This window comes from Magallana gigas, chromosome 3, assembly GCF_963853765.1.
Source record: "Magallana gigas chromosome 3, xbMagGiga1.1, whole genome shotgun sequence".
NCBI classification, from domain to species: Eukaryota; Metazoa; Mollusca; class Bivalvia; order Ostreida; family Ostreidae; genus Magallana; species Magallana gigas.
The window spans coordinates 18875621-18902858 of record NC_088855.1 but is presented as its reverse complement, the minus strand read 5'-3'; the positions used below and the strand labels follow the sequence as shown (position 1 = coordinate 18902858).

The 27238-nt window shown below is 33.2% G+C and overlaps 1 protein-coding gene across 1 annotated transcript; it reads right to left on the bottom strand.

The window, feature by feature from the left end:
- LOC105346679 (cytoglobin-2) lies at positions 1 to 25942 on the bottom strand. Its single transcript, XM_011455379.4, has 3 exons — positions 25265 to 25942; positions 2250 to 2475; positions 1 to 1213 (listed from the first exon to the last, which is right to left on the bottom strand). Exons 1-3 carry the CDS (start codon positions 25429 to 25431, stop codon positions 1064 to 1066), a joined length of 543 nt encoding a protein of 180 aa, XP_011453681.1. The 5' UTR covers positions 25432 to 25942; the 3' UTR covers positions 1 to 1063.
- Positions 25943 to 27238: the final 1296 nt, after the last annotated feature.

Genomic DNA, 27238 nt, shown 5'->3' with positions numbered 1-27238 from the left:
AATTTAATCAAAATTATATAAATGCATACTTTCCCTTAGGTCTATATTGTTTTTGCGTTGTCCTCAGAAGAAAAAAAATAGGGACAGTTCGTTAAGAATTTATATTTCTATATTTGATTTCTAAAGAAGAAAGTTGATTTTCAACTCCTGCCTCTCTAATATTTATAACATCTTTTATTTCTGTGTAACAGGTGGGTTCATTTTATCAGAGAAACCACAATACCACCATCCATCCGTTAGCACACAAAAGGAGTAATTGTCACCCCCAAAAAAGAATCGTCATGTCTTTCACTCGCAATGTTTGCCGAATAAGCAAAACTATGTACATCACGTTATACATTGTAATCAAACGCATTCTTTGCACTCATTTTAATATTTTTAGATAACTTTTGATGTTTTCTGTTTGGAAATTTAAATATCATCAAATGTTTTTGCTGTAAGAAAAGTCGTATATGTAAACTCCCGCGCTGCTTACTCATCTTTTGATAACCGGAAGTACTGCATACCTGCTATGAGGGGAAGATAACTCTTTCAGTAACGATAACTCTAGTTTATGGGAAGACCGAATACGTCACACGACAGAGCACGTGCTGGGTTTTATTATTGTATTAATCAAAGTACAACATTATTAAATTAACAATTTTATATTCATTTCATCAACATTTAATATATTTTATATATACATGTGTATTAATTTTCTTAAACATTTCTTATTATAAATCTTTAAAGCATTTTAAAGTTCATGTTTCATTTTTTATTAGATATGAATATACATGTAATGATTTTTTGCATGCTGGTTTGACATAAAAATGTTTCCTTTACTAAATGAACAAACGTGAGGCTATTATTATTCGGTTGTACGTATAGTGATTCGGTCAAAATCGGGGTCTACTGAGATCGTAAAGGCAAGTTGCTGAAACAATTTTTTACTATCACAACAGTCAGATTCGATGTACAGTTAGGTAGGCTTTTCTCTGGTGGATATTTTGGTCAATTTCTACAAAGAAATCTTCTACGTCTCAGCGGAATGCTTGCGTTTTCTTCTTATATTCGTTGCGCACTCTTAATATGTTATAACAGGAGCATCAATTAATCCCTTTTTCATATGATAGGTCATGACCTTGAAAAGTTGTACCCAAGCATCTTCTATTTCCGGTGTCCACTGATTGTCAAAATGAGGCTTTATGGCTAATACGAACTGATTTCCCACCAACTGTAGAATGAACCAAATACTTTGATTAGTTACATTTGTGATCTACTGCAAGTAAATAGGAGCCATGTTGTCTGAAATTATGATAACATTCCAATTCATAAAAAAAAATTATTTGTAGAATTTCCATCCGATTGAATTTAAGTATTGAGAACTGTTATTAGTATTTACCTTTTAAAATTGCCTAACTTAAGGTAGTATATCCTTAACTACGGCGAATTAAATGAAGTTCCGTGCTGTGTAAACTTTTTCATGACGTCACACTGATTACCACGCGTACTTTTCGTTTGACGGTTGCATTATTGTAAACAAAAACACAATTATATTTATGACTTTGAACAATTTTCTCAAACGTAAATGAACGGAAAAGGAAAGGGATTCTTCAATGCTCAACGCCAAGTGGGGTATATCAAAATGCCTAAACTGTCGCATTACAAACCGCAGTGGTATATCTTTATGATAACAGCGTGTATGTTTATTATCATTTCCTTCCAAGAATAATTATTTTGAAAGGATGTATGTATGGTTGCTAATTACTTCTCTCATGGAGGTATTTGTTTATCCAGGAGGTGTCTATGTGGGGTTCTCGATAAAATCAATAAATTTATTTAATAAATTTGAATATTTCATATATTAACTTACACCTATATGTGAGCTGTGATTTAAGTTATATCATATGCAAATATACAAATATACGAATCATGGGCATGTAAGAAAAAAAGGATATTCCTTCTTTTGATTCAAGTTAAAAAAGAATGATTATTTTATCTGGCTCAAAATAAGAATAATTCAACAGCTCAATATATATGATTTTATACTGACGTCGACGTCCTTTGCCACTAGTTCGCGTTTATTAATTCAAAGATAAAAATATAACGTGTAATTTTACATCTATGCAGTAGCAGAAAATTGGGGAGAAAAGGGGAAAATGATTTTTTTTTAACTAGTTTCAAAACGATAAAGTTAAAGCAGGATAACAATTTAGTGACACAGCTAATTTTTTTGTTGTCGTAGATAATAACAGAGAAACACTTCTTACATCCACAAAGTCATATCTAGCATTATAATGCGTGTGTCGCTCTCCAAGCTCGTGCATCAGATTTTCCAACTTTTCTGGCGTTTTGATCCTCCCAATGCATTTCTCTACAGTTCCCATGACCCGTAAGGCATGCGATCTCAAAATGGCACTGTGTTCCATGTCCTCCTTTGAAAGTTGTTGGAATGGCAAAAAAGCATCTTGAACTTCTGGATGAGTTTGAAATAAACTGCAAAGATAAAACACATTTATCGTTATTTTCTATATTTCGTGCGTCACCATTTCTAGAATTTAGTTTTTCCAGAAGTGCCGAGTGTGCGTTCCGTCACTGGTAGATGTAAGGTTCGGTCTTCTTTCAAACGAAACTTCGAAGGAATGGTTCTCGAGAGTGTGCCATAGGATTTGTATTGTCAATAACAGAACATCTAAAGCAGTTCATTTTAGAAAAAATTATTGATTCGAAAACTTAACCTCGATAATTGTATCCTGTTATTCAAGATGACTACAAATATCATGTTATATAACGGTATCTATGCAATATTCACTTATAAAACAGGCCGATGATGAGGCACAAATTCTAAAAACATAGCCTACGTGTACATTGTAATAAACCATATAAAAGAAGTTAATATGCACGCAAGTATAAAAGCATCATGTTTATGAGCTTAAATTTAAAAAAAGATGTTTATTTTGGTAGCAATAAAAGAACATAGCTAAGATTCGAATTTGTCTATAGTAATTTTTTTTTTAATTTGAAAAACTTATCACAAAACATTTCCGACGTATTATACGCTGAATATAAAAATAGAGTTATAAAGGAAATGTATGAATACAAAAAAACCCTAAAATTTTTTCCTTTCAATAAGTATTGTTCAGAGTATTTGATTGACGGCTTTTTAACGTTACTGAAAACTAACAATTGTTATTAATATCCGCTTAACTATCTAATAGACTTTAAGGTTAGCAATGCGTAAACTATTAGCAGTACTAAGCAAGGACTTGTGCATATACGGGTTGAGTTAGGCGGAAGCGATTTGAAAAAAAAAAGAATTCAATTTTTATCGCCATAAATATACCAAAAACATAATTGTTTACATGTATGACAGAAATAATCAGTAGATTTGAAAAAAAATACGAAGTTCTCAATGCATAAAGTATAAAGATATGTTTTAACCACTGCTAAATCTCGGATCAAAATTATATATAACACATGACAAGGATATCATATATGATTTAAGCATGTGAAATGTGAAGAACACCTAATTCGTTTTTAAATCTTTTCATCTGTATGAATTGAACCAACAAAGCACGTTGTTTTATAATTTTATTTTATATCTTTTGGGCTGTAATGAATTTAAATTTTTTATATTTTATCGAGGGCATTCAAAGTATGATCAGTTATGAAGTAATACATGTCTTGGATCATATTCGGAGTACAGGGAATACATGGTTTAGAAAAAGAAATATTGGAAAATATGATGTTAAGTTCAATTAAATATTTTTTGTTCATAACCAATCGCAAACTAATTTTTGTTTTAAAGATTCATTTTTCGTCTTTCATCTTACTAGTATCATGTTGATACAAAGCATAAGTATGTGAGTGATGTGTTTATAAACACTAGATACATGTATGATATTGTTGCCTAAAAGCAATTGCTGGGAATAAGTGGTTGTCAATTATTAATTTTTATGATCTTGATTTGCTGGGTTTTTGCTTCTTTCATTAATGCATGCTGTCGATTGTTTACTGACAAAATACCCTTACCTTGCTCACAGATGTGAGAAATGTGCGCATACGCAGTTAATATAAACGAAGATTGTCGCAAAATTTAAACAATAAGAACATCTACTGTCTTTGTTGCGTTATATTTTATAACGGTAGGAGCGTACTAGAAAATTATTTTTTTAATGGTCATAATCTCCATAACTTGTATGAAACAACGTAAACATAAGTTGCAGATTTTTTCAAATTAAGCATTTTCTACTATTATCATAAATGCATGACGTACAAAAGTGCACATTTGACATTTCATACTTTCCATATTTGGTCATGTCATTGCTTTCGCTTATAAACAGCAACTCGTTCTAAATGATTCACTTACATGTACATGATGACGCGCCAACAATGGTTATTGTTACACAGTAAACAACAAATATATGCGTAAAACAATTATTAATACTTAATAAACATACAATCACATTTGATATAATTAAATTTTATAACTATTGTGTTATTCTTCCACACTTTTTAAGGTGAAAAATTTATCATAAAAATTACTGTAAAATAATTCAATGTCTGTTTGTCTTATTTTAGGACTAAAATGGCTTACTACACTTTGAAAAACTTAATCGAATCAGCTGAGAATTACTTGATTATGATTAATAGCTTCATGTGTAAGAAGTATATAAGTCAAATAGACGAAAAATATGCAATTTGTTTATGATTTTCTAAAATTTAATTCAGTAAATATCGATAAAAAGGCAAGGGGGGTTCAAACTTATGATGTGCGGTCACAACTACTCCGATAGTTTAACCACTGAGCTTTGACGATGTACAGTTAAAACGATTGATGCAAACAATTCCAAAAAAAGATTTAAATTGCTATTTTGTGACGTAGGGACTTAAAAGTACAAGTCTTGATGTAGTGGGGTACCTTTAAGTGTCACCTATGATGATACATGTATCTTTAAATAAAGAAAAATTCAAAACTAATAAAAATTATTTCTCTACAATTATTATAGCAAACATGTAGGCGGGTTTCTAAGGGCTCCATGGGAAAACCGTTACGTGCACGGGGATGGTACATTGTACATTACAGGAGTGGCAGTCTAGACACAATAAAAAGTAAACACACGTATACCCTGGGATGAAAAAATGACAATAACAAACCGTGAACCATCTCAAAAATCCATGAAAACGAAATACAAATTCAAAGCAGAGCAACACGGACCTCCAAATAGATAGAGGTAGAATCAGGTGCCTAGGAGGAGTGAGCATCATCTGCTGACCGGTGTCGTATAATTTAAGGTCCGCCCTGTAAAATGGTCCGACCGGTCCTTTAATGTTAACATTTAGGGTCCGGCTTTCCCCTATAAGAAAAGGTCCCACCCGTAGTCACTTATTAAAAGTTCTCTAAAAGTAATTATTCTTTTTGCTCCTGTACATGTATCTTAAAGATGTCTTTGTTTATGTAATCCAATCGGACATTTGCGTATCGTACATGTATGACCGTATTACTAATTAAATTACTTTTGGAATATTAAATATTGATAGCGGGTTAGATTTCGACCAATTGTATTAGAATCTGAAAAAAGAAAACCAGGAGTATTTTCACAATAATTTGCACACACTATTTAGTCCCTTTGTTTTTAAATCTCTTCTGGTGTAAATGTATTAACAGAGGGTTTCACGACAGGCGAACACGGGTAAAAGAAGCCCTGCAGGCATTCACACCTGTGCTAATCAGAATACACCCCTGTACTGTGAAAGAAAAAATGTCTCCGCTGTAGTGTTCTACACAACTTAGATTGTCTTTTCCGGTCACAACGGGATTTAATAGACACAGTAGGTGATAGCCTTGTGTGTGTCCAAAATAAACACTTATCATTGTGTTGATGTTATTCTGCACATCACTTGCAAATGTGTATTTCAACACTGAGAGAGAGAGAGAGAGAGAGAGAGAGAGAGAGAGAGAGAGAGAGAGAGAGAGAAAGAGAGATAGAGAGAGAGGTGTAATGTGAATCGTTAAAATCATGATAACTGGTTGTTTTAATCAAATTGTGGTAATTCCAGTCTTTGATCACGTAAACACTTTGTATTTATTTTCTCTACAAGTTGCTAGGAATCTACCTAATGCGTTGCAGTTGTTTCTATACAAGTAATAAAAAATTCATAATTTTCAAAACTCTGAAAGACCGTTCACAATTGCTACGCAATATGTGATGCAACTGTAATCAATATTCAACATTGACGTCGATTCTATCAACAGGAATACATGGCCTTTAATCAATAGAAAAATATTTGGCGTCAAGAAAATCTAATATCGATTAGAACTTGAAGCTTTGTTTGTTAAAATTGTATGTACCCGCTTTCATTGGCATTTCAAAAACCAAAAACAGAAGCTACATTTGGACAATGATATCATATTTTATTTGAGAAAATTTTTTAAAAGCAGTGTTATGCAGATATTCAAGTTAATTTCATGTGGTAATGTTATAGTAACACTGTTGAGTAGAAACACGTTATTTTCTTGAAAACATCGGCAGTATGATTTTTTATTCAGTTTTAATAAGATGGTATCGCGTGCAAGCACGGGATTTAACAATTTACGCTTTAATATGATACAAAAATGAACAAAAATATTGTTCGACATATTTAGCATTATACAAAAATTGACTGGGGATGGGGGCAACTTTGGTTATGTTAGCCCCCGACGCGAAGCGAACAATATTTTTGTTCATTTTTGTATATACATGTAGTGTATCCAAAATTTTTCTTTTAAAATTGCTTTCTCAACCTTTTAATTAGAAAAAAAACACAAAAACTGCATGGATTGATATTTAAAGGAGCGAGCAGAAATAAACAATCTTCACTGGAAATTACAAGAATTTTTATCATGTCAAAAAAAGAGTTTCAAATTGATGACTGCTTTGGTAAAACAATTGGGAAGGAGGGGGGGGGGCACCCCCTTCCACTTTCCCGTTTCATTCATACATCATTTATTCATACAGTCTGTTCATTGCTTACAAATTGATGTTTAAGGTTTACTGCCAATTTGTCATAGTAATGTCTGAATTTAAAAAAATACCCACGCTTGTGTACATATTTATTTGCATATTTTTAACTAATGTTGTCAGAGCCGAAGCATCTGCCCGATGGTTAACTCGTCCTACACTTTCCACTTTGACGTTGATTAGCTATCCCGCATTCCTTGGCAACCCGGAATGAAAAGTTGTTTTTACAAGTTTATTAAAACTAAAATCGCATCAAATTGTTTCAAATTATTTATCAACTTTTTTGTATTAATTAAAAATATCCGTTCTAATGTACAGTACAAATCAGACTGGACAGATCAAGAATCACAGTCAGTAGGATGATAAGATAAAATACAGGTCTGCTTCACACTTCAGTGCATATAGTTGACTCCAAAAGCAATTCTTGAGTAAACGCAAAGTAAACCCCGAGTAAACCCAAAGCAAACCCCGAGTGGACCCAAATTTTCAAAAAGTAAACCCAAAGTAAACCCAGAAAGTAAACCCGGGGTTAAGTTGGGGTTTACTCTGGTGTTAGGTTGGGTCTGATCGGTACTCTATCTGCCCGCGATGCATGATGAATCTATCCTATACTTTTCTCAAAGACTTTATTAGTCAACCCGCGTTCTTGGTTACCCCGTTTTGGAAAGTTCTATTCCATTTTCCAAACAGACTTCGCACTTTGCAAGCTTTTTATCCATTAAAACTAAAATCATACATTCAAGAAACAAATTGCACTATTTTATATAATCGACGTATTTTAAATCTTATCCTCTTTGTATACTCTAAGTAAGTTCCCGGTAAATATACTCACTTTTTACATAACCATTCAATATTATTTCATAGCAAGTATATATTTTGACGCTAATACTACTACTGAATTTGATCCGCCAAATCGTGTCCACCACCTTACTTTCATTTTTGCTAGTTCGGGCTTGTTTATCGGAAATTGAAATTAGTTTTAATTAATTTTACAATAATTAGACACCATGGAAATTTCAAATATTATATCTTACGGATATTATATCACCGGTGTTGAAATACCAAAAATGTAAGCAGTTGTGCAGGCATTGTTTAGTTTAATGGTAAAATGTCTTAATTTTTAAGTATAGATTTTAATCATTAGTTGGCATCATAGATCATTTAGTCATAGATTTTACAACAAGAGATGTTTGTGAAACACGAATACCTCCTCCTTTGAAGATTTCTGCGAAGAAAATGAACGGAAACTGCAAATAATTGGGGTTTTTGAAGTCCAAGGGACATAACTCTGTCAAAAATTCCTCGGTCGTACCCAAAAATCGAACTTGACCTACATGTAAATATCCATCTAATAAATCCGGTATATCAAATTTCATGTCAGTCGGTGCAACCTCTGCGAAGAAAATGAACGGAAACTGATGATGGACCGACCGACCGACTACAGCAATGCAATAACTATGCCAGGTCTTTTTCGAAGGAGGGCATAATAATAGAAAACCCTGCAGTATATTTTGATTATCTATAAAAATATATAGTCAACCTTGTAATACTATGTTAGGTAAAAACATCTTCTTTATCTCTGTTTGTCATTCCATACATTTATAACATCTTTAGAAAAATGAAAAACATGCGGCAGGGAGTTTTTGCAATGCATTGCAAATAGAAGCGACTCCAAGAGAAAGACGTAAAATTTAAAATAGGACTTAATGGAAAGAATTTTTCTCACCGAGATCTGTCGCGATGATAATAACCTGGCGTACGTTAGTTTACACGTATGCGTGTGGAAAGTTCCATGTAAACATGAAGGTGGTGGGTTGAGGATCGTGGATCTATTTTTATTTTGTAAGCGTGGCATACAGTTATTTGTTTACATATGATGCATAGAACTAAGCTCGTTCGGTCGTTGCTTGACTTATTTGGATGTTTATACTTATCAATCCAAGATATGACAGGAAAATAACAATAAAATAGGAAAGAGATATATTGGAACATAAGTTAGTCAGGGTGATTTTCTTTTTTTCCCCATATACCGAGAGTTTTGAGTGGTTAATCATTCATTTTTGAAATCTGTTTTTCTGACTTTTATTAAAATCGCCAATTTTGATAATGTGATAGTTACATGTAATATCTGGCACTGATTGAGTAGAAAATGGCGTCTAAATCTTTGTCGCGAAAGGCAAATGGACATACCAACATGATACGTTCACAGGACAGGATCGACCCCCCTTCCACCCCCTACCCCAAATATATCTAGACCCCCGGAACTTTATTTTTTTATTATTAAATTATCCTTTTATGAAATATTTCTAATCTAATTTATACATTCATTGCACAAAATTACCTAAAACAAATATTTTTTAAAAAATCAGACCCTCTACTTATATAATACAAGAAGGTTGCTAACTTCGTCCATCTAGAATCAACGGAAGTAAGGGTTTAGAGAATTAAGCAAGTTTATATTTACAATTTTATTTCAATTGAAACTTATTTACCTTACCCGATTTTTCCACTCTTTCTAAAACTTCGTTAACTGTCCCTCCTCAAAAGTTTAAATTGTTAATAACCCTTTGTTATTTCCCAGTAACAAACATAAAAATCTGATTGACCAATAAAGGACCAAACAGAAAAAGAGATTAAAGGAGTTGTCATGTCGTATGAAATGCTGAATAAGCTGCAGATCTGATGGTCAATGAGAAAATTTGGACTGACTCGTCTGGTGCTTAGTGCAACAGTTCTTCGCATACAAAAAGGTGCGCTAGTAATTTACTTATTGATATGATTTGTATAGTAATATTTATCATTTTGGCATTATAAGACCTACGTTTTTATTATAAGACCTACGTGTAGGTTTGACAATGAATTGAGAAACTTAAGAATTCGGATCATAATTATTTTTGTTTTTTTGATAAAACAAAATTCTTATCGTACAGTAGTTTTCCTCGGAATGCCCGACCGTGAGGTCGAGCATGCGTATTGCAGAAATTTTATCTAACGTAGTTGCTAGACCCCGAGCGCTGATGTTTGTTGTATAGTGTTATAATTATTAAGGCAATGGGGACAAGTTCTGATCAGGTCAAGCCTATCCAAAATTTGAGGTCTGGATCCCTGTTGTCTTGAAGGGTAAGTTTATTAAAACTTAATCTAAATGAATCTTATTAAATTTATCAACAACGCCTGATATCAGTAATCAATTATAACCAGTATACATGTACCACACAGATCAGGCCCCAGGGCCATAAAACTTGGACGATCGCTTTGATCACTGTCTCACTTTTTCAAAAAGAATAATTGTATATAGCAGAAAAGTGATGAGTTACAGAGCCTAATAACCTCCTTGCATAAAATTTCAGTTTATGGTTTCCCTTACGTTTGCATTTGAAATATGTGACTATGTCTATCATTTACTATGTGATTTGAAAAGCACAAATCAAATTTCATGGCATAAGTAAACATTATTACGAGTAGTTGATAATTATTGTAAAAATGTTCTGCATTTTCCAAACTTACTCACCTAAATTAAATCAATTACTTAACAATATTTGTCCATTTCGAAAATAAAAATAATCGCTCATTTGTACTATCACTGTATTTTTTTTATTTCACCGAAGCAGTATTTTAATGGCTGTCCACCTATTGCTCATGTTCCGGAAAAAGAGTTTTAAATTTGTATTCATAATAACAATTTTTATATTCAGTAATTCATTCAAATTATGCATTAAAAGCTTGAGCATTTCTGCTTATCTGTGAGGAATTTCATGGATGCGTTGGTTTTCGGTTCCAGTAAGTAAACTTTAATAACCAGTTCGAAAAATGTTTATCGATGATGTACATTATGGGGTGGGGCTACCCACGAATACCAAGAAAATTGAACCACCACGAATTCTAATGATTGCACAGTAATGTTATAACGCGCGGTACCTTATTCATAAGCTCAATGATACAATGATATCAAATTCTCAAATAACCTCCAATTCTGCATGTGCATCGTATGTTGTTTTTCTCACAATTAATTTTAAATAATGGATTTTTACAGGAGTGCAGTTTTTCTTGGTAATTGGAATATATATATATATATATATATATATATATATATATATATATATATATATATATATATATATATATATATATATATATATATATATATATATATATATAATTGTTTCTGACATGTGACTATCAAATCACATGTTAATTTTAAGTATAACTAACATGTATGATAACCGTCCGTTAAGGTACGTGTAATACGTGTTTCTAAACAGATCATCCGTGTGTTTAATGAGACACCGTTTATTCCTAAAGAGATAATCGTAGAGGTGAATGATTCACGAGGAATTGTCCTCCGTCTGGCAATTAAAAGTGAAAGTCTAAATCAGATGTAATCTAATGCATTTGAAATTAAATTCAGTTTCTTAAAAATCATGTTGTTTCTGGACAATGCCTTACTTTCAGGTCTAGTTTTCAGCATTTGGGTCTAGAACAGCTAGTTAAATAACTTTGAAAAAGTGTTCTATGTAGCTTTTTGAAGAACTGTTTTAAAAAAAATGTATACACGAGCTTTTAACTCAAAGTATCTGGTATGATTTCATCAAACTTACATACGTGTGTATGATTTTAATGGGTCTACATGTCATAGCAAGAAACAACTTCGCCATTTTGTCACTGTGCCCCATATTTTTGCAGCAATATTATTAAAGACTTTTGTTCTATTTTAGACATCTACAAATCCAGAACCACTCCATACCACCCGAAGGATAATGGCATCATAGAGAGATTTAACAGAACTTGACTTTCTTTGTTAGGGACTTTAGAAAAATCTCAGAAAGTAAGCTAGACAAGTCATATCAACACTTTAAGTCCATGCATACAACAGTACAGTCTACGACACCATAGAATGCTCAACCTTTTTTCTCATGTTTGAGAGAGAGCAAACGTTTCCTCTAGATGTCATCTTTGGATTGTCGAGACCATATGATGAAGACAAGTGTTCAACCAAGTACATAGAATAGCTAAAGCTGTGCTTGAAGGAAGCAAACAGACAAACGAGGACAACTTCCCAGAACAGACAGAAGTCCAAGGAAGACCAAAGAGCCAAAGCAGATACATTATATAAATAGTGCCTGTTGGGAGGGTAACAATGGAAATTGATACTCCGCGGGAAAACCATTGTCAACCGACTTAAAACGGAGGATAACAGTTGTTTTCGAGAGGTGTCAATTTTAAATGTTATTTGCTATTTACTTTATGAAACTGGGCGAAGACCAATTGCAATAGGTCACCTGAGTGACTCAGGTGACCTAAAACTTTTACATAGAAAAGGGCATTGAAGTTCCAAAGGATAGCAATAGCCCTTTTCATATATTTTACTGCCATTTCCTAAAAAAAACTCCACTGATATATATATAAACCCTTCTATATATATGTTTTATCTTGAAGTACCAGTACGGATATGTTAGACAAACCCACCTTTTTATATGAAAGGGCCATGGGCCAAAAGATTCATTTCAAGCAACTGGTCTAAGGAAAATTAGCGTTAGACAATAAAAAAAAAAACAAGAGGAGAAGATTAAAAAAGATTATAGCAACTGGTCTATGGAACATAATGGAGAAAAAAATGAAATATCTGGCGTTGGAGGGGCGGATCCTCACTTAGCATGACACTCTAAATTCCATGTTTCACAAATAAGACAGTATCTGACATACTGCGAGCATCTGGCAACCTAATTACGATTTAATTATCTTTGAATACATCTTATCATAAGCAAATATTACATTTTTACAAATATTTACCATTTTCTCAATTACAATCCATAGACCAGTTGCTTGAAATGAATTTTTTTTTCTGTCTTCCTCCTCTGTTCTTTATTTTATTGTCTTATGCTAAATTTTCTTTCGATATTGACAATGATAAAATGATTCTATCTACCTGTTGAACCTTTGTTGACAAAGAGGTTGCTCCCAATTAGAGAAAGGGTTCGAATGAAGTTCGGAATCACGCTAACAGAACACACCCCGACATATAAACAACAGGAAATGTCTTTAAAATCAAACAAAAGTTCAAAGGCATGGCAATTTCAAACGCTGCTAATTATCCAGAATCAATCTTCATAGGAATAAAAGACCCCGGTTCAGCTTTTTTTGTCTCATCGCTTCGACATGTTTTATAATTCTTTTTCAAAAAGCCCACGGCAATTGTCATCAAAGGGGAACTTTAATGTGTAGGATATATCTAAAAGCTCGACATATTAAAAATCGTTTACATAATTGATAGTAACCGCTTACTAATTCCGACAGCTTGCAGTTAATTGTAACTCTCTGATGTTCCATAAATTCTGATTAAAGTGTCCTAGCTTTGAATAATTTTTCATGATCACAATTCCTAACCATCCAGGCAGATGAGAAACTAATTCTGCATTTTCATTATATCGCAAGAACTATTTATGGACCGTCTTCCCAAACATTTGCAGTGAGGAGGAGGGGGTACGGAAGGGGAAAGTGGTAGCTCTCGCAAAGTAATAACATTTTATTTGTAGATATGAACAGAATACATGTAGTTATTACATGTATCCTTTAGCAATTTTAACGAAATTGAAAGCTTTATGAATACATGTACTAGTTGTTTGTAGAATTGATGACTTTGTCGAACGAAGCGAACCTTGCCAGATTAATTGACATGTATATTGCAAGAAAAGGGGGGGGGGGGTGTCAAAAAGCATAATCAAATATAATGTATTGTCAATTTTTGAGATTATTTTGTTCATGAAGAAAACGTTTGTTTTTTCAATCTTATGTTCTCAACTCTGTGGGTTTTTTCCCTTACAAAAGTCGGATAAAGAGTAATATGTGGGTATTAGAGGCGCACCATATGCCAAGATCTTCTTTGAACATTAATTTGCATAGAAATAAAAATAGAGACGAATAAATCAGAATATTTCATTTTATGATCTAAAAATACATACAGAAACAATTACATCACTGAAATACGAACTCCTTGATCGTAGATTCGAGAACTTGTTCCGTGTTATTTGACAGGATTTTGGAAGAAATCTGGTAGTAAACCTATTTTTCTTATTGAAAATAGCGGGAGTGAAAAGTCTTATATCATTGTTTGTGTAACATTTTAAAAAATAAGGTCTGAATCTGTTACTGTAACACCTCGTCTCCCCCTACATAATGTCAAATGGCAATGTGACGTAGGCCTGTCTATTTCATTGCTCGCCACTTAGCTATGGCTCTTTGAAATCAACAAGATTTGTCTGGCTTTTGACCTAAGACTTCGCAGTCTGTGCATATTGCACTTAATACCAGCATCATTTTTAACTTGTTTTAAGGCAAGAAATAGATAGTTACGTCCTACTGAAAGTCCAAGGTCTTGTTAAAATGGTTCTAAGGGTGCATGTTTTATTATTTAACTTTTGTGAATATTATTTAATAACATAATTTAAAGTTATTATATACATGAACATGCAAGTTTGAATAAAATTTGATGTTTTATATTTGATTTGCCGTTTATTTTTATAAATATATAAAATGTGTCGATTGAATTTCATATGTTGACCCAATGTAAAACAGCATTAGTATTGTTAGTTGATCTTTTCAATGGAACGTCTACATAAATCTTTAAACAGATCCTATATCGTGTCGAAACTATAGGTTAAGAACGCATAAATTGTGATATGATGTACAGACCCTTGTGTTACATGCAATACTAATAACAAAATCATTATACATGTACGAGGGTCAATCAAAAAATACGAAGACTTTTGTCATTGCTATGTTACTTAACGTCACATCATTACTAAATTTGGTAGACATAATTTAGCAATAGTTTCAAACAATTTGCAAAAAAAAAGTTAATAAATATCTTTATTTCTAAGAATTATTTAAAATTTAATCCTACAAAAATGAGGCCACGGCGCACGGTCAAAATGTGTGTTATGTCAACAATAAACCATATAATGTTGAAAGTAATATCTCTATAAATTTGGCTTAAAACCAAATTATATTGAAACTTCAAATTTAGTATAGTCATGGTATTCTATGTACCAAATAATGACGGGATGTATTGTTTTGTCGAACAGATATTAGTAACTAAAGTCAGAGAGTCCTCTTTAGAATTGACTAAAAACATCGACGTCGCCGGACGTCACGGCGCAACGAGAAGAACAAATAAAATGGATTTAACTCGGGAAAAAGCCGATACAAGCTGTGAAGATGCGCAATGGTGCAAAAAATAAGTCAACAATTACTTGCAAGTTTGTGGTTAACTGTGATAAATTTTGTCGGGGTGGTGGTAATTGTATTTTGAATATAAAACAGTCCGAAAGAGAGTAGAATATCTGTAGATATTTGGTCAAAAACGAAGTAAAGTCAACCGACGTTCAGGGTTATCCTTACTGTAAACTAAGATCTACACGGTTAGAAAATGAAAACATTGAAGAACTAACTTATGATTCTCGAGCAAATATGTGCAAATAAGATGTTAAGTGGTTCAGTGCTATTTTAAATTGCAAGAAGAAAGGCACAAGAGACTAAGCGTGATATAAAGATGGGGTATATCTATAAACTGTGTGCGTGTTTAGTTTTGACGTCATGTTTTGAACGGTACCGTGCGCCGTGGTGACAAAACATGTTGTTTTTAAAAAGGGGTAACAAAAATACCGTTTCATCAAATGGACTAAATCTTTGCACATCAATAACAAAAGTGTTGGTGCACAGATAAATCTGTTAAGTATGACTTTCATGAAAAATATATGATAGACAGCCACATTGTCTTCGTATTTTTTGATTGACCCTCGTATCATCACCATTCTCACAGAATTATTGACAAAGTACATGTAAATAATAATTTTGCATGTGCCTTGTCACACGTAATTACTTTTTAATAAGACCCTCATAAAATCGTACTGTAGTTAGTAAACAGATGTTTATTTTAAATCGGAATTCCCAATATCTCCCAAAGCGCAAGGTCACGTGGACAATTAACAAGGTATCTGTGAGTCAATGCTCACTTGTGATACCCCCGCTCTGATGTGAATATGCAAAATAAACAAAGTCGACATTTAACAGAAAGCTGGCATCCGATTGGTACAGAAATATATCCCACAATATGGCATGCCTAAACAAATAGTGTGTTAAAATTTCAAGCATCTGCGATAAATAGCTGCTGAGAAATCTTTGAGGAAAATTTGTTTGAAAATTTTAGCTAAAATAAACAAAGTCGTCATTTAACAGGAAGTTGACGTCCGATTGGTACAAAAATATATCCCACGATATGGCATGCCTTAACAAACACTGTGTAAAAATTTCAAGTATCTGCGATAAATAGTTGCTGAGATACATGTAAATGTGACAGAAATTTTTGTTACAGACAGACAGACAGACACACAAGGGTAAAACAGTATACCCCCTATCCTTCAGAGCGGGGGTATAATTAACTCCATTCTTAATGAAAATTATTGAAGAAAATATACACTACTAATCAATACAAAAGACATGCAACGGCCACCACTTACAAGAAAAATATGATTGTAACATATTTTAGAGGACTCGATGGCTGCGGCCATTAATTGGAGGGGAACATTTTTTTAATACAATTCACTGTATTTAGGGGATGTGTGTCTTGGGAACTCTGTAACCAGAATTTCCTCAGTTCCCATTCAGAACACATACCCTCTATTAACTCCCTATAAGGCAAATCACTAATTTCTGAGGAGAATTTTTTGCAAGAACCTGTACAATTTTTATAGATAGTGGTGTTTCTGAGATTTAGAACGTTTCATATTTTTAATATGATTTCATTAATATGATTAATATGATTTTAATTTTAATGTTTTTGCCAGCTCCCAGCTGATTCCCAGCAAAGGGTCGACCTTCCCTGCCGTGTGCGCCACCAGAAGCTAGAAACTTACCGGTGTATTATATAAAAAATTTTATCAGAGGCATACATATTGCATACTATTTTCGGCAAAAGACATCTTTATAACTAATGATAATCACTAAATTCATTTCATTGATTTTAGCAACACTCTTAAGCCTTCAAGTACAGGAACTCTCAATTTTACAGAAGTATTGAGAGTACTTTATCCGAAACTGTAATTTGCTTTCTTATTAGACTGCAATGGTTTTCTTTCGAAAAAAGCTATATATGAAGATACAAAAATACATGTACCCAAATTTAAAAGATAAAATTTTTGGATTTTTTCTTTACTAAATAATAGTTTATAGCTAAACAAATCAAATCTTAAAACTTTACATAGATCTGATGTTAATTTGTTGACTATTAAGCAAGCAAGGAATGGATATTAAAATCAAAGCTTAACTAGCCCTTTATTTGAATGCTTGCAATGTAACAGCCGCTAGTGTTACGACTTCGCATAACGAAGCGTTGCCAATCGCAACTTAAGCTAAATTGGAGCTTTTTGAGCGATTTATACATGTATCATTTAAGAGGCTGGTTGGTCAGCAAATTAACCTTAATATCTTGTTTGGTTATAAACTATAATTTAACAAAGAATAAACAATGTGAATTTAACTATTTGAATGGTTTTGTTTTTGTTTTTACAAACCTCTTTTAAGAGGATATACATGGATACATGTAAACGTCACAAATGCGCAGCAGTTCGAGCACTTTATGAAATAATCAAATATCCACACGATGAAACCCTGATGATACAAATAGCTAATGATTTATCAAATTTATACATACAGAATATACGTACAACTGTATTTTGTTGATCCACTTTTTAAAGTCTACTCATAGTTGCAAGTATATATAGAAGGTAAACCTCCGAACGTCAAAATCCAATCTGAACAGTTTTTTGATTGACAATCAATCAATTAATTCTAATTTACTGGTAAGTATAGGAAATTTCCTTTTTTAAATGTAATTTTAAACAAATGTTAGATGAATTTACCTGCATGTACACTAATGTAAAGATAGTTACAATACTAGTACAATATTTCGACAATGTTAAAATTCAACTTATACGCTGTTTTATATGAATGAATATACATGTGAATATGATGGACTTTTAAGTGAATGGTATATACTTTTAATTCATTGGTTTTAAGGAGTAGTTCAATTGCAACTGTTTTATCAACGTGATTCGTCTATTTTTTTGCGCAAACATTTCATGTCAATTTATTAATAACCTTTTTGGTATGAAAAGATAAAAATACTAGTAACTAAAGGTTACTTTGAAAGAGCAAGGCATGCCACTATTTTTTTCTACAGATGTGACAAATACTAAAGAGGAGTGAATGAAAGAAAAAATGAGAAAGATCACATTTCATACGCTCCACATACTTGACAATAACATTCGGAATCAAAAAAAAAAAAGATGGATTCGGAATTACCTGATAAAGTGCACATATTCACACTGTGTCCTAAATACATATAAAGTTTAATTAAACTCCGTGTAGGAGTTTAGGGAGTTGCGCTGACAAACTGTTCATCACTATTAATAATCAATGTGTAAATTTAAATTTCAAAGGACCAAAATTTGCAGAAAAAATAACGCAATCGAAATTTCTTAGAAATAGTGTGTCCTAAATCCCTACATAGTTTTACAAAATTAAGTGCAACGGTTTTTTAAGGAGTTGCGCTTCCTATGGCCAAAATTCAAACTTCATAAGAACAGACTGAGACTCCAAAAAAAAAAGAGAAATTTTTTAGAATTTCCTACCGGAATAAAAGAATTTCCTACAGGGATTTTAAATCCAATGAGATCTACATTACAAAATTTACATTACATTTCAAAACCATAACCATAATTAAAAAGCTATCAAAACACAAATAATTTAGTCCATCATTTAATGAAGTAGTAAAAATCATTTTTTCTTAAAAACAACGTACGTTTTTAAGCAACAATTTAGAATCCCATTGGCACGATTCATACAGTTCCATTTAAAAAATAGGGATGCTTCATGGTTGCAGTTTTACTGCAGAACTCCTGCATTTCTTTTTTCATTTTGTACCAAATGACTTCGACGGATGTGGTAAAAATAACAAAGTACACGTACTAGTATTGATATTGACCGATTATATAACACTAATGGGAAAAGCACTGCACCATTAGAGACAGGGTTTGTCTCAACTTCCTCTAACGATTCTGTCTGAGATTAACATTCAAAGCGGAAGACATGCAAGCAATTTGCTATTTGTTTATAATTTCTAATAATAATTAAGATCAACCAACTTGTGCCATTTAGGGTTTTTTTCAAAAGACAAAAAAAGAGGTTATTACCTAATGTAATTTCTACTTCTAGTTTACTTCAATTACATTCCAGAATACGAACATTTGTCATTATACTTCAAAGCATATGATTTTTGGGATCTTCTTTTTCTTCATACAAATGACAGAATAATGCGTTTTCAATGTAAATCGGCCCACAATCCTGGGACTGAAGCAGAATCTTGCGAAATGATAAGTTAACACTGTTTAATGTTATAAATGTAAAGCTTGTGTTAAAAGATTATTCTTATCACCTGTTAGGTGGTTCAACAAATTAAGGTTTTTTTTATAAAGAACAGGCACAAAAGTTTAAACGGAAAAACACGGTAGAATAAAAGTTTAAAAAAAGCGAAGTTTAAAACCACCACCGGGGCCAAGCTGATCGATTGACTGTTGTCTAAAGTCATGTCGAGATTGTTTCTTTCAAATGGAAACATAAGACGCAAGTCTGCCATATATGTCATAAAACTCACGGCCTCAGATTAAAAGAGACTCGGACTAATTGAAGTAAATCCTATGTACTATTTAAATACCAATACAACGTGCTTTAAAATCAATCGGTGATGACTCTTAAGCAATAATTTTGAGTTATTTAAGACTCTAAAAGCAAAGTATCAATCGAACTTAAGACGTTTTCATCTAAAGCTACTAAAAGACTATTATTGACAAAACAGTTTGCTTTCGTTGTCGAAATCCCCTCTTCGATATTAAAAAGTACCCCCATGTGAGTGAGGGTTGGGATTGCATCGCTAACTGAATCTGTAGACAGGATATGGACCCAAAGAGTCTTGACCCCACTTCTTGATCCGCGTTCGGAGTGAAATGATTAAAACGATAGAAAATCAACTGGGTATAAATATGTGAGTCAAACGTCAAAAATCGGGCACTAACCTCCATTTGTGATACGCCGAATTGTTTTGCCATTTTGCATTGTTAAACAATAATTAAGAATGGAATCTGCTTGCAATTGAAGAAAATAGAACCATTTTAACAAAAGCCTGGACTTTGGGTAATTGTGTCAAACAGCATTGTGACGTAGGCCTGTCTATTTCATCGCTGGCCGCACAGCCATGGCTCTTTGATATCAACATGGTTTGTTTAACTTTTGAGCTTACACAATGCAATCTGTGCATTTTTTACATAAATCCATCGTCATTCTTGTCTGCTTTGATGCAAGAAATAGATAGTTACGTCCTACCAAAAGTCCAAGGTCTAGTTAAAATGGTTCTCTATGTTGGTAAAATTTAAAGCGCGTGTTACATGTGTACATGTATCATGGTCCAAACAGTGCTATTATCGATTTTCATATTTCACCCGACAGAAAGGATGAAAGGCAACTCAAAGACCGAGGAAACTTGTAAAAACGTTTGAAGTACCAGCAAATGAAACAATAAATATTAAACTTTAAAAAAACCAATAGAGCTTTAATATTTTCTGACATGTGATAAAATATTATAGTTTTATTTTGTAGATGACTTATTTTGGTAAAAGATCTTGAAGTGTTTTCACTTTCTGATTAACACGTTGAATATACGTCGCTTTTTACAGGTTTTAATAAAACATTTTATATTAACATTAAGGTAAATAAACCGAACAAACACGACATTGCACCAGATGGTTTTTTTTCTTCTTGGGCTACAAAATGGTCTGTGCCGTTTCATAAATATAAACTGACATGCCATTTAAAACAACATGGATAAATTTGTTCAAAAACCATCTGGTGCAATGTCTTGTTTGTTCGGTTTATTTACCTTAATGTTAATATAAACAATAAAACAAATTCTATCTAACATTTTTTTTAAAGATAATGGCGAGCATTGCAGAATCATAAATAACGTGGAATTTATGACACCCCCTCCATGCAATGATCGCTACCTTCGAAGCAAAGAGAACCATTTTAACAAGACCTTGGACTTTCAGTAGAGGGTAGCTATCTACATGTGGTCCTTGTGTCAAAAAAGTTTAAAATCACGCGGTTTCAAGCCGAAGATGCGCCTATTGCGTTGTCTTAGCTCAAAAGCCAGACAAATCTTGTTGATTTCAAAGAGCCGTGGCTGGCAATGAAATAAACAGGCCTACGTCACGTTGCTGTTTGACACAAATACCCAAAGTCCAAGCTCTTGTTAAAATGGTTCCAAAAGTATTTAACTGTTCATAACTACATCTTTCTTTTTCTGAATCTTTTAAAATAATTTATACGTAGAAATCTAATAAAACTACTTCCAAGTCTTGATCATATCGTGCAGTCCGCGGAGTTTTTGCTTTATTAAATAAATAAAGATTGTTGCTACCGTTTTTTAATCAATTACGAAAATATCCACTCTAAGTCAATTCAAAGGTATTTAAAGCATTGGAAAAACGATGTATCATTAATTTTTGGCATTTGAGTTGAAATTGAACCACGCATTTGAAACAGTTTTAAAAAGTGAAAGGGATGTCATGAGCATGAGTTATGCTTTGTGTAACAATAACAGGGATATTCTGCTTTATGTCTGCCCAGAGCCGAGTGAAAAATAAATCCGAAACTGTGGAAGCAATAGATTTCGTGCACGTGGTGGCTCAATTTTCGTTGAATTTATGGGCGCCTCTCATACACGAATTAACATCCTCCACGAGTTAATAAATTGGGGTTATAAAATTATATATCCCCTTTGTATGTGTAAAATAATACACGAAATTTCGCCCCCACGAACCTACATTGTATTAAAAATGTTTTTAATAACATGCTTATACTAACCATGCAGGTTGGCTAGGGCGTTTAATATTATAGATGTAAATGTTCTCGTATAATAATAATAATAATAATATATCAATGTTATGCCAATTTTTCACGCCATAAGATGGCTCCGGTCAGAGATACGGTATTTGTGTGTAACAACGACATTGTGTCGGTCGTTTATCTTCTAATCCACGACGCAGGTTATATACAATCTCTTTACTAGAAAGAACCCAAGTCCAAGGTCATGTAATAAACTGAAGTATACTTTTTGAACTTTTGACAGATTTTTTTCCCCAAGTAGTCATGGTCTGTATGTCTTTCCTCTAAGGCGATTTCTAATTCTCGCATGAAATTGATCACCCATCCATATTTGACAAGAGGGGAGAGGGCTTAGTTTGTCCACCATGCAATTTTACTGGAAATGAAGTCGGAAATACATAAACGAAACATCTTGATGGTAGAAGCGGTATAATTTACAATTGTAAACGATATAATGCAATTTTATTGCAGCTAAAACAGACCTCCGAACTCCGATATACTTTTAATTAATCAATCAACCTCACAAGAAGCTTAGAAAAAAAGCTGTGTATGTTTACATTCTTTTAAAGTGTTGGGCTCTTAAGATTCATGTTTACAATTGCAAAATAACTCGTTGATTGACGCAGTATCAAAGTGCCAGTTTTCACAGCATGGGAAATAACAAACTATTTCACCTTCAGCACAAATATTGGCTTCTGATTCAGTATAACATCAATAGCGGTGTACATGGTTTCATATCAGCCTAATTGCTTTTGAAGGGTTCTCTTAGAAAACATTGGCCGACATCTTCTGATTGCATAGACGCTGTACAAGTTATTTGGTCAAACAAGAGCCGTTGGATTATAGGATCGAAAGTGTTTCTTTGGGTTACTTATAAAGAAAGGCAAAGGTTTGAAACAGATTGACGGTTTGTAAGGGATCGAACAGCATCACTATAACTACACTATAACTGCACAACTTGCGCCGCAAGTAAGTAATCAAAAATACATGTACATACACTTGTCAAAAACTGTTGTTTATCATCGTAAATAACAGGTATTCAAAATAACTTAAGGCACGTTAAATATAAAAATTGATTCTTCAGTCACTGATTTCATAATTTTGTTTTAAACACTATATTGTTCAACATATATAGATGTAATTTTTGAATTAGATTGTCTACTAGACGTCCAGGTGATTTTAAAAACCCTGCAATTTATACAGCCCCTTTACAGAAGAAAAATTATCGACCGAATTTGTGTATATAATGTGTAGGGTAACTTTTCAAACGTATAATATTGGTAACGTAGTGTAGGGGTCACTTTTCAAACGTATAAGATTAGTTACGTAGTGTAGGGGGTCACATTTCCAATGTATAAGATTGGTTACGTAGTATAGGGGGTCACATTTCCAATGTATAAGACTGGTTACGTAGTGTAGGGGTCACATTTCCAATGTATAAGACTGGTTACATAGTGTAGGGTCACATTTCCAATGTATACATGTAAGACTGGTTACGTAGTGTAGGGGTCACATTTCCAATGTATAAGATTGGTTACGTAGTATAGGGGGTCACATTTCCAATGTATAAGACTGGTTACGTAGTGTAGGGGTCACATTTCCAATGTATAAGATTGGTTACGTAGTGTAGGGGTCACATTTCCAATGTATAATACTGGTTACGTAGTGAAGGGGTCACATTTCCAATGTATAAGATTGGTTATGTAGTTTTCGAAGAGAAGCTTTTTGTGTATTGGTGCACGCGAAGGAATGAAGGAAGATAAGACGTGATTACCCGAGCGAAGTTGTGAACGCATGTCAACTAAATGTAATTGTATATTCTTGTGTTTTAAAACATCATTGAAAGCAACTTTCGCCCTAGCCAGAGTTATGTTTTCCTATTCAGAAAGTTTAATCAAGCTGAAAGCTAGCATGATCATTTGATAGATATGGATTTTTTCCCTTTAAAAAATGCTGACTCACTAAAGGGAGAAAGTTAACCTAAAACACACAGTTAAGGCTTAAAATATGGTGAGTAGGAAGGGGTGGTGGTTAAATTACCCCCTTATATAGTCGACTTATCTAATAATTTGTTTAAATAAGAGGTGGGTTGGGTGTTTAGGGTGGGGGGGGGGGACTACATGTTGATCTACCAGTTTCATAATATTGTGGTTTTTGGGATTCGAATATCTAAAAAAAAAATTTTTTAATGTATTGGTGCGTATTTAGTGTCAAGAAAATGTCAGGAAATTCTCCTGACACCTTGGTTTTTTATTCGTCTGCCTACTCTAAATCTTAAGGTGGTTAGAAATTTTTATAAAAATTATTTTGTCCCTAGGATGAAAATCGAGATTTCCCGATATTTACACCAGGCAATTCTATCGATGCCTATCAATTAAAATTTGGTGACCTTAAATAAATATCCCCCGGGAACTTGATCTGATATTCTTTGCCTATGAATATTTTATAGAAATATTCGAACACCGTTTGAAATTTGAATGTTAAAAAAATGACACCACTTCGCTGTTATCATTCGAACGGAACGATAGATGAAAAACTTATGAGGAAGATATAACGTACAGCGAATATTTATTATACCGGAAGGAAATGTGATATACAAGGACATTCAAATGCATTTGAATTGCACCAAAGAATAAACACTAAGGTAAAAATTACCCTTTGGACGAATCAAAGGTTCAAGGACAACCAGGAAAACACAAGAGATATCATTGTTATCTTTTTTGTTTTTCAAATAAACATGAAATTCAAAAATGGTCGTTTGTTTCGTCCAGTCGTAAAGTCTATTAGGCTTTTAGATTTGCTATAATAGCTATTTTCCACAAAGCCGTTTTAACAGTTTCAAGACTTTCCATTGCTACCGATAATGAATTGAAGTTAACCGGATGACAAACAATATAAGCATCAAAAAGCTTCAGCTTGTTAAAAAAAACCCCCATATGCATGATATCATATAGAAAGGAATTATTGAAAACGGACTTTTGTCGTATTTTGCTTTAGAAATGTTTTTCAAGCTTTGACTTTAATTTAAAACCTACCTGTAATTGCTGTTTTAAAATACTACCGAAATTGATGAAATCACCTTGAACTAAAAAAAATTAACAGATATTTTGCTTCGTTTAGATAATGAAGCGGCACATATAGTCCCCCCTCTCACTTTTACTTATCACACCATCATTTATTCCACTTGGTATAATGCACAAATCTCGTTTCTACATCATTGATAACATTTCTGTGTAATCAAGAGAGCATCTAACAGATAACTACGAACAATAACAAAGATGTATACTCACTTCATGAACGTAATAACTCCCACTTTTGAAATATCATGCTTCAAGGAATCCCACGACTTTTCTAAGATTTCGACCTGTCTGTCTGTCAGTGTCGGCACTTCCGGTTGAACCTCTAAGTACTTATCTTTATTGTTGTTGGACGCAAATTTAGACTTTAAACATCCCATGTTGTAAAATAGCGCCCATTGAATTCTACATGCTATTAAACTGTTATCTCGTTGAGGCTTGTAGTAAATATATATATATTTTTTTCACACTAAATCCTGTGAATTGTGAAAGGAAACACTAGTAGTCATTAACTATTTCCGCAACCTCTCGACTCGTACGCCAAGTTTTTAAATTAAAAGAAATCGGTATATCAGCCCGCAGGGTTACACATGCGATCTGGCTTTTAGGATATAGGACGTATCAATATATATTTATACACAGACAGAGAGAGAGAGCTATAGCTATCGGAACCATTACTGATAGGAGATACACGCAGTCAACGCAATGTACTCTGACCAAACAACGTCCGTTCCAAATCGACCAGCGCTATTGTGCATTCAGCTCCTTCCTATACCACGGAACATGTGTCTTTGTTCGCAGCATTACATGCATGAAATTTTTAAAGTTGTTAAATAACTTGTGTAAACATACCACCGCGCCATCGTCATTAGACACCTTCGAGGGAAGAAAAGTTCACCTTCTTCCGATACTAGTCTAAACTTATTGATCATATTAGTGACAGTGGAATACTAACTAGGCCTTTGTTATCTGGCTCTTGCATAGTCTCGCTGTGTCTCTTTTCTATGAACTATTTGATTTTAAAACATGTACAGGTACTGTAAATACTGTGTCCATACAAAAGATGGTTCATGTTTGTTGTTTTAATACTAAAATAAGTATGTGTGACAACAATCTGTCTATCAGATAACGAAACTTTAATAAGACGTTTCAACAAGGTAGTCGGCTCATATTTTGGAGATTTAATGAAATCTGATATCGGGTTCAATGGCGTTGATCTCATTCATTTCGTCTAAATTGGGAAAGGTTTAAGTTGTAAAATTGTTTGTTTGCAAACAGACAACTGGACATTATTAGGCCATAATATGGGGGTCACATTCCAGTGTATGTACTTTTAAAAAGACATAAAGATATTATGAAAATAAAATAAATGTTGACGTTATAACTTTGGTATTGAGTTTATTCTTTTACACTATGGCATTTTATAACACAAATGTGTGTGAATGGGAGAGAGAGAGAGAGAGAGAGAGAGAGAGAGAGAGAGAGAGAGAGAGAGAGAGAGAGAGAGAGAGTATACATATTTCACTGTTTAAGGTATGACAAATAATTTTCTTCCCCTTTATTTTGCCTAACAAAATCAAAACTAGAAATGTATGAAATATATAAATATATACGAGAAACGTTTTTTATAAGACTGAAGTTTTTTTATTATTTTCTTTTCTTTTTTTTAAAACGTCGTAGTCGGCCATGACATAAAGACTACTCATAATCCAAGTTTACATTTATATTCCGTAGATTTCAATTGGTAATAGTGGATTGGTATTACAGGTGTTCGGCAAAGTTCTTTTGGAACAGGAATAGAACATAGAATATTAAAACCATGATGCAAAATCAACATCTGATCACCCCAGATGTTTAATGGAAAAATGCGATGAAGGTATCGCATTTGCAGTTAATTGTGCATTCACTTTCAAAAATAAATGAATTATTTTACGATAAATGTATAGATCGCTCGCAATCCACCCTTTTAGATAAAAGAACTAAGATAAGTTAATTTTGAAAAGGTTTCTCTGAATTCTTAAGGTACGAACACAGTGAAAACCATAAGCAATATCTGTTGTGATAAAATGTCGTCATTTTCAGACGGGCACTTGACAAGAATTGCGACTATAGAATGTAATTCCCTAATTTCACGATTCAAAGCACCCTTTCCCCTGGTCATAAAAACCCTTTATTTTCACCGGTTTC

Excerpts from the sequence above, each read along its gene's own strand:
- LOC105346679 (XM_011455379.4), bottom strand. The coding sequence starts at position 25,431 with ATGGGATGTTTAAAGTCTAAATTTGCGTCCAACAACAATAAAGATAAG. Across the intron at positions 2,476-25,264 it reads GGAGTTATTACGTTCATGAA|TTTATTTCAAACTCATCCAG; the intron begins GTGAGTATACAT and ends TTATCTTTGCAG. Across the intron at positions 1,214-2,249 it reads CTAGATATGACTTTGTGGAT|TTGGTGGGAAATCAGTTCGT; the intron begins GTAAGAAGTGTT and ends TTCATTCTACAG.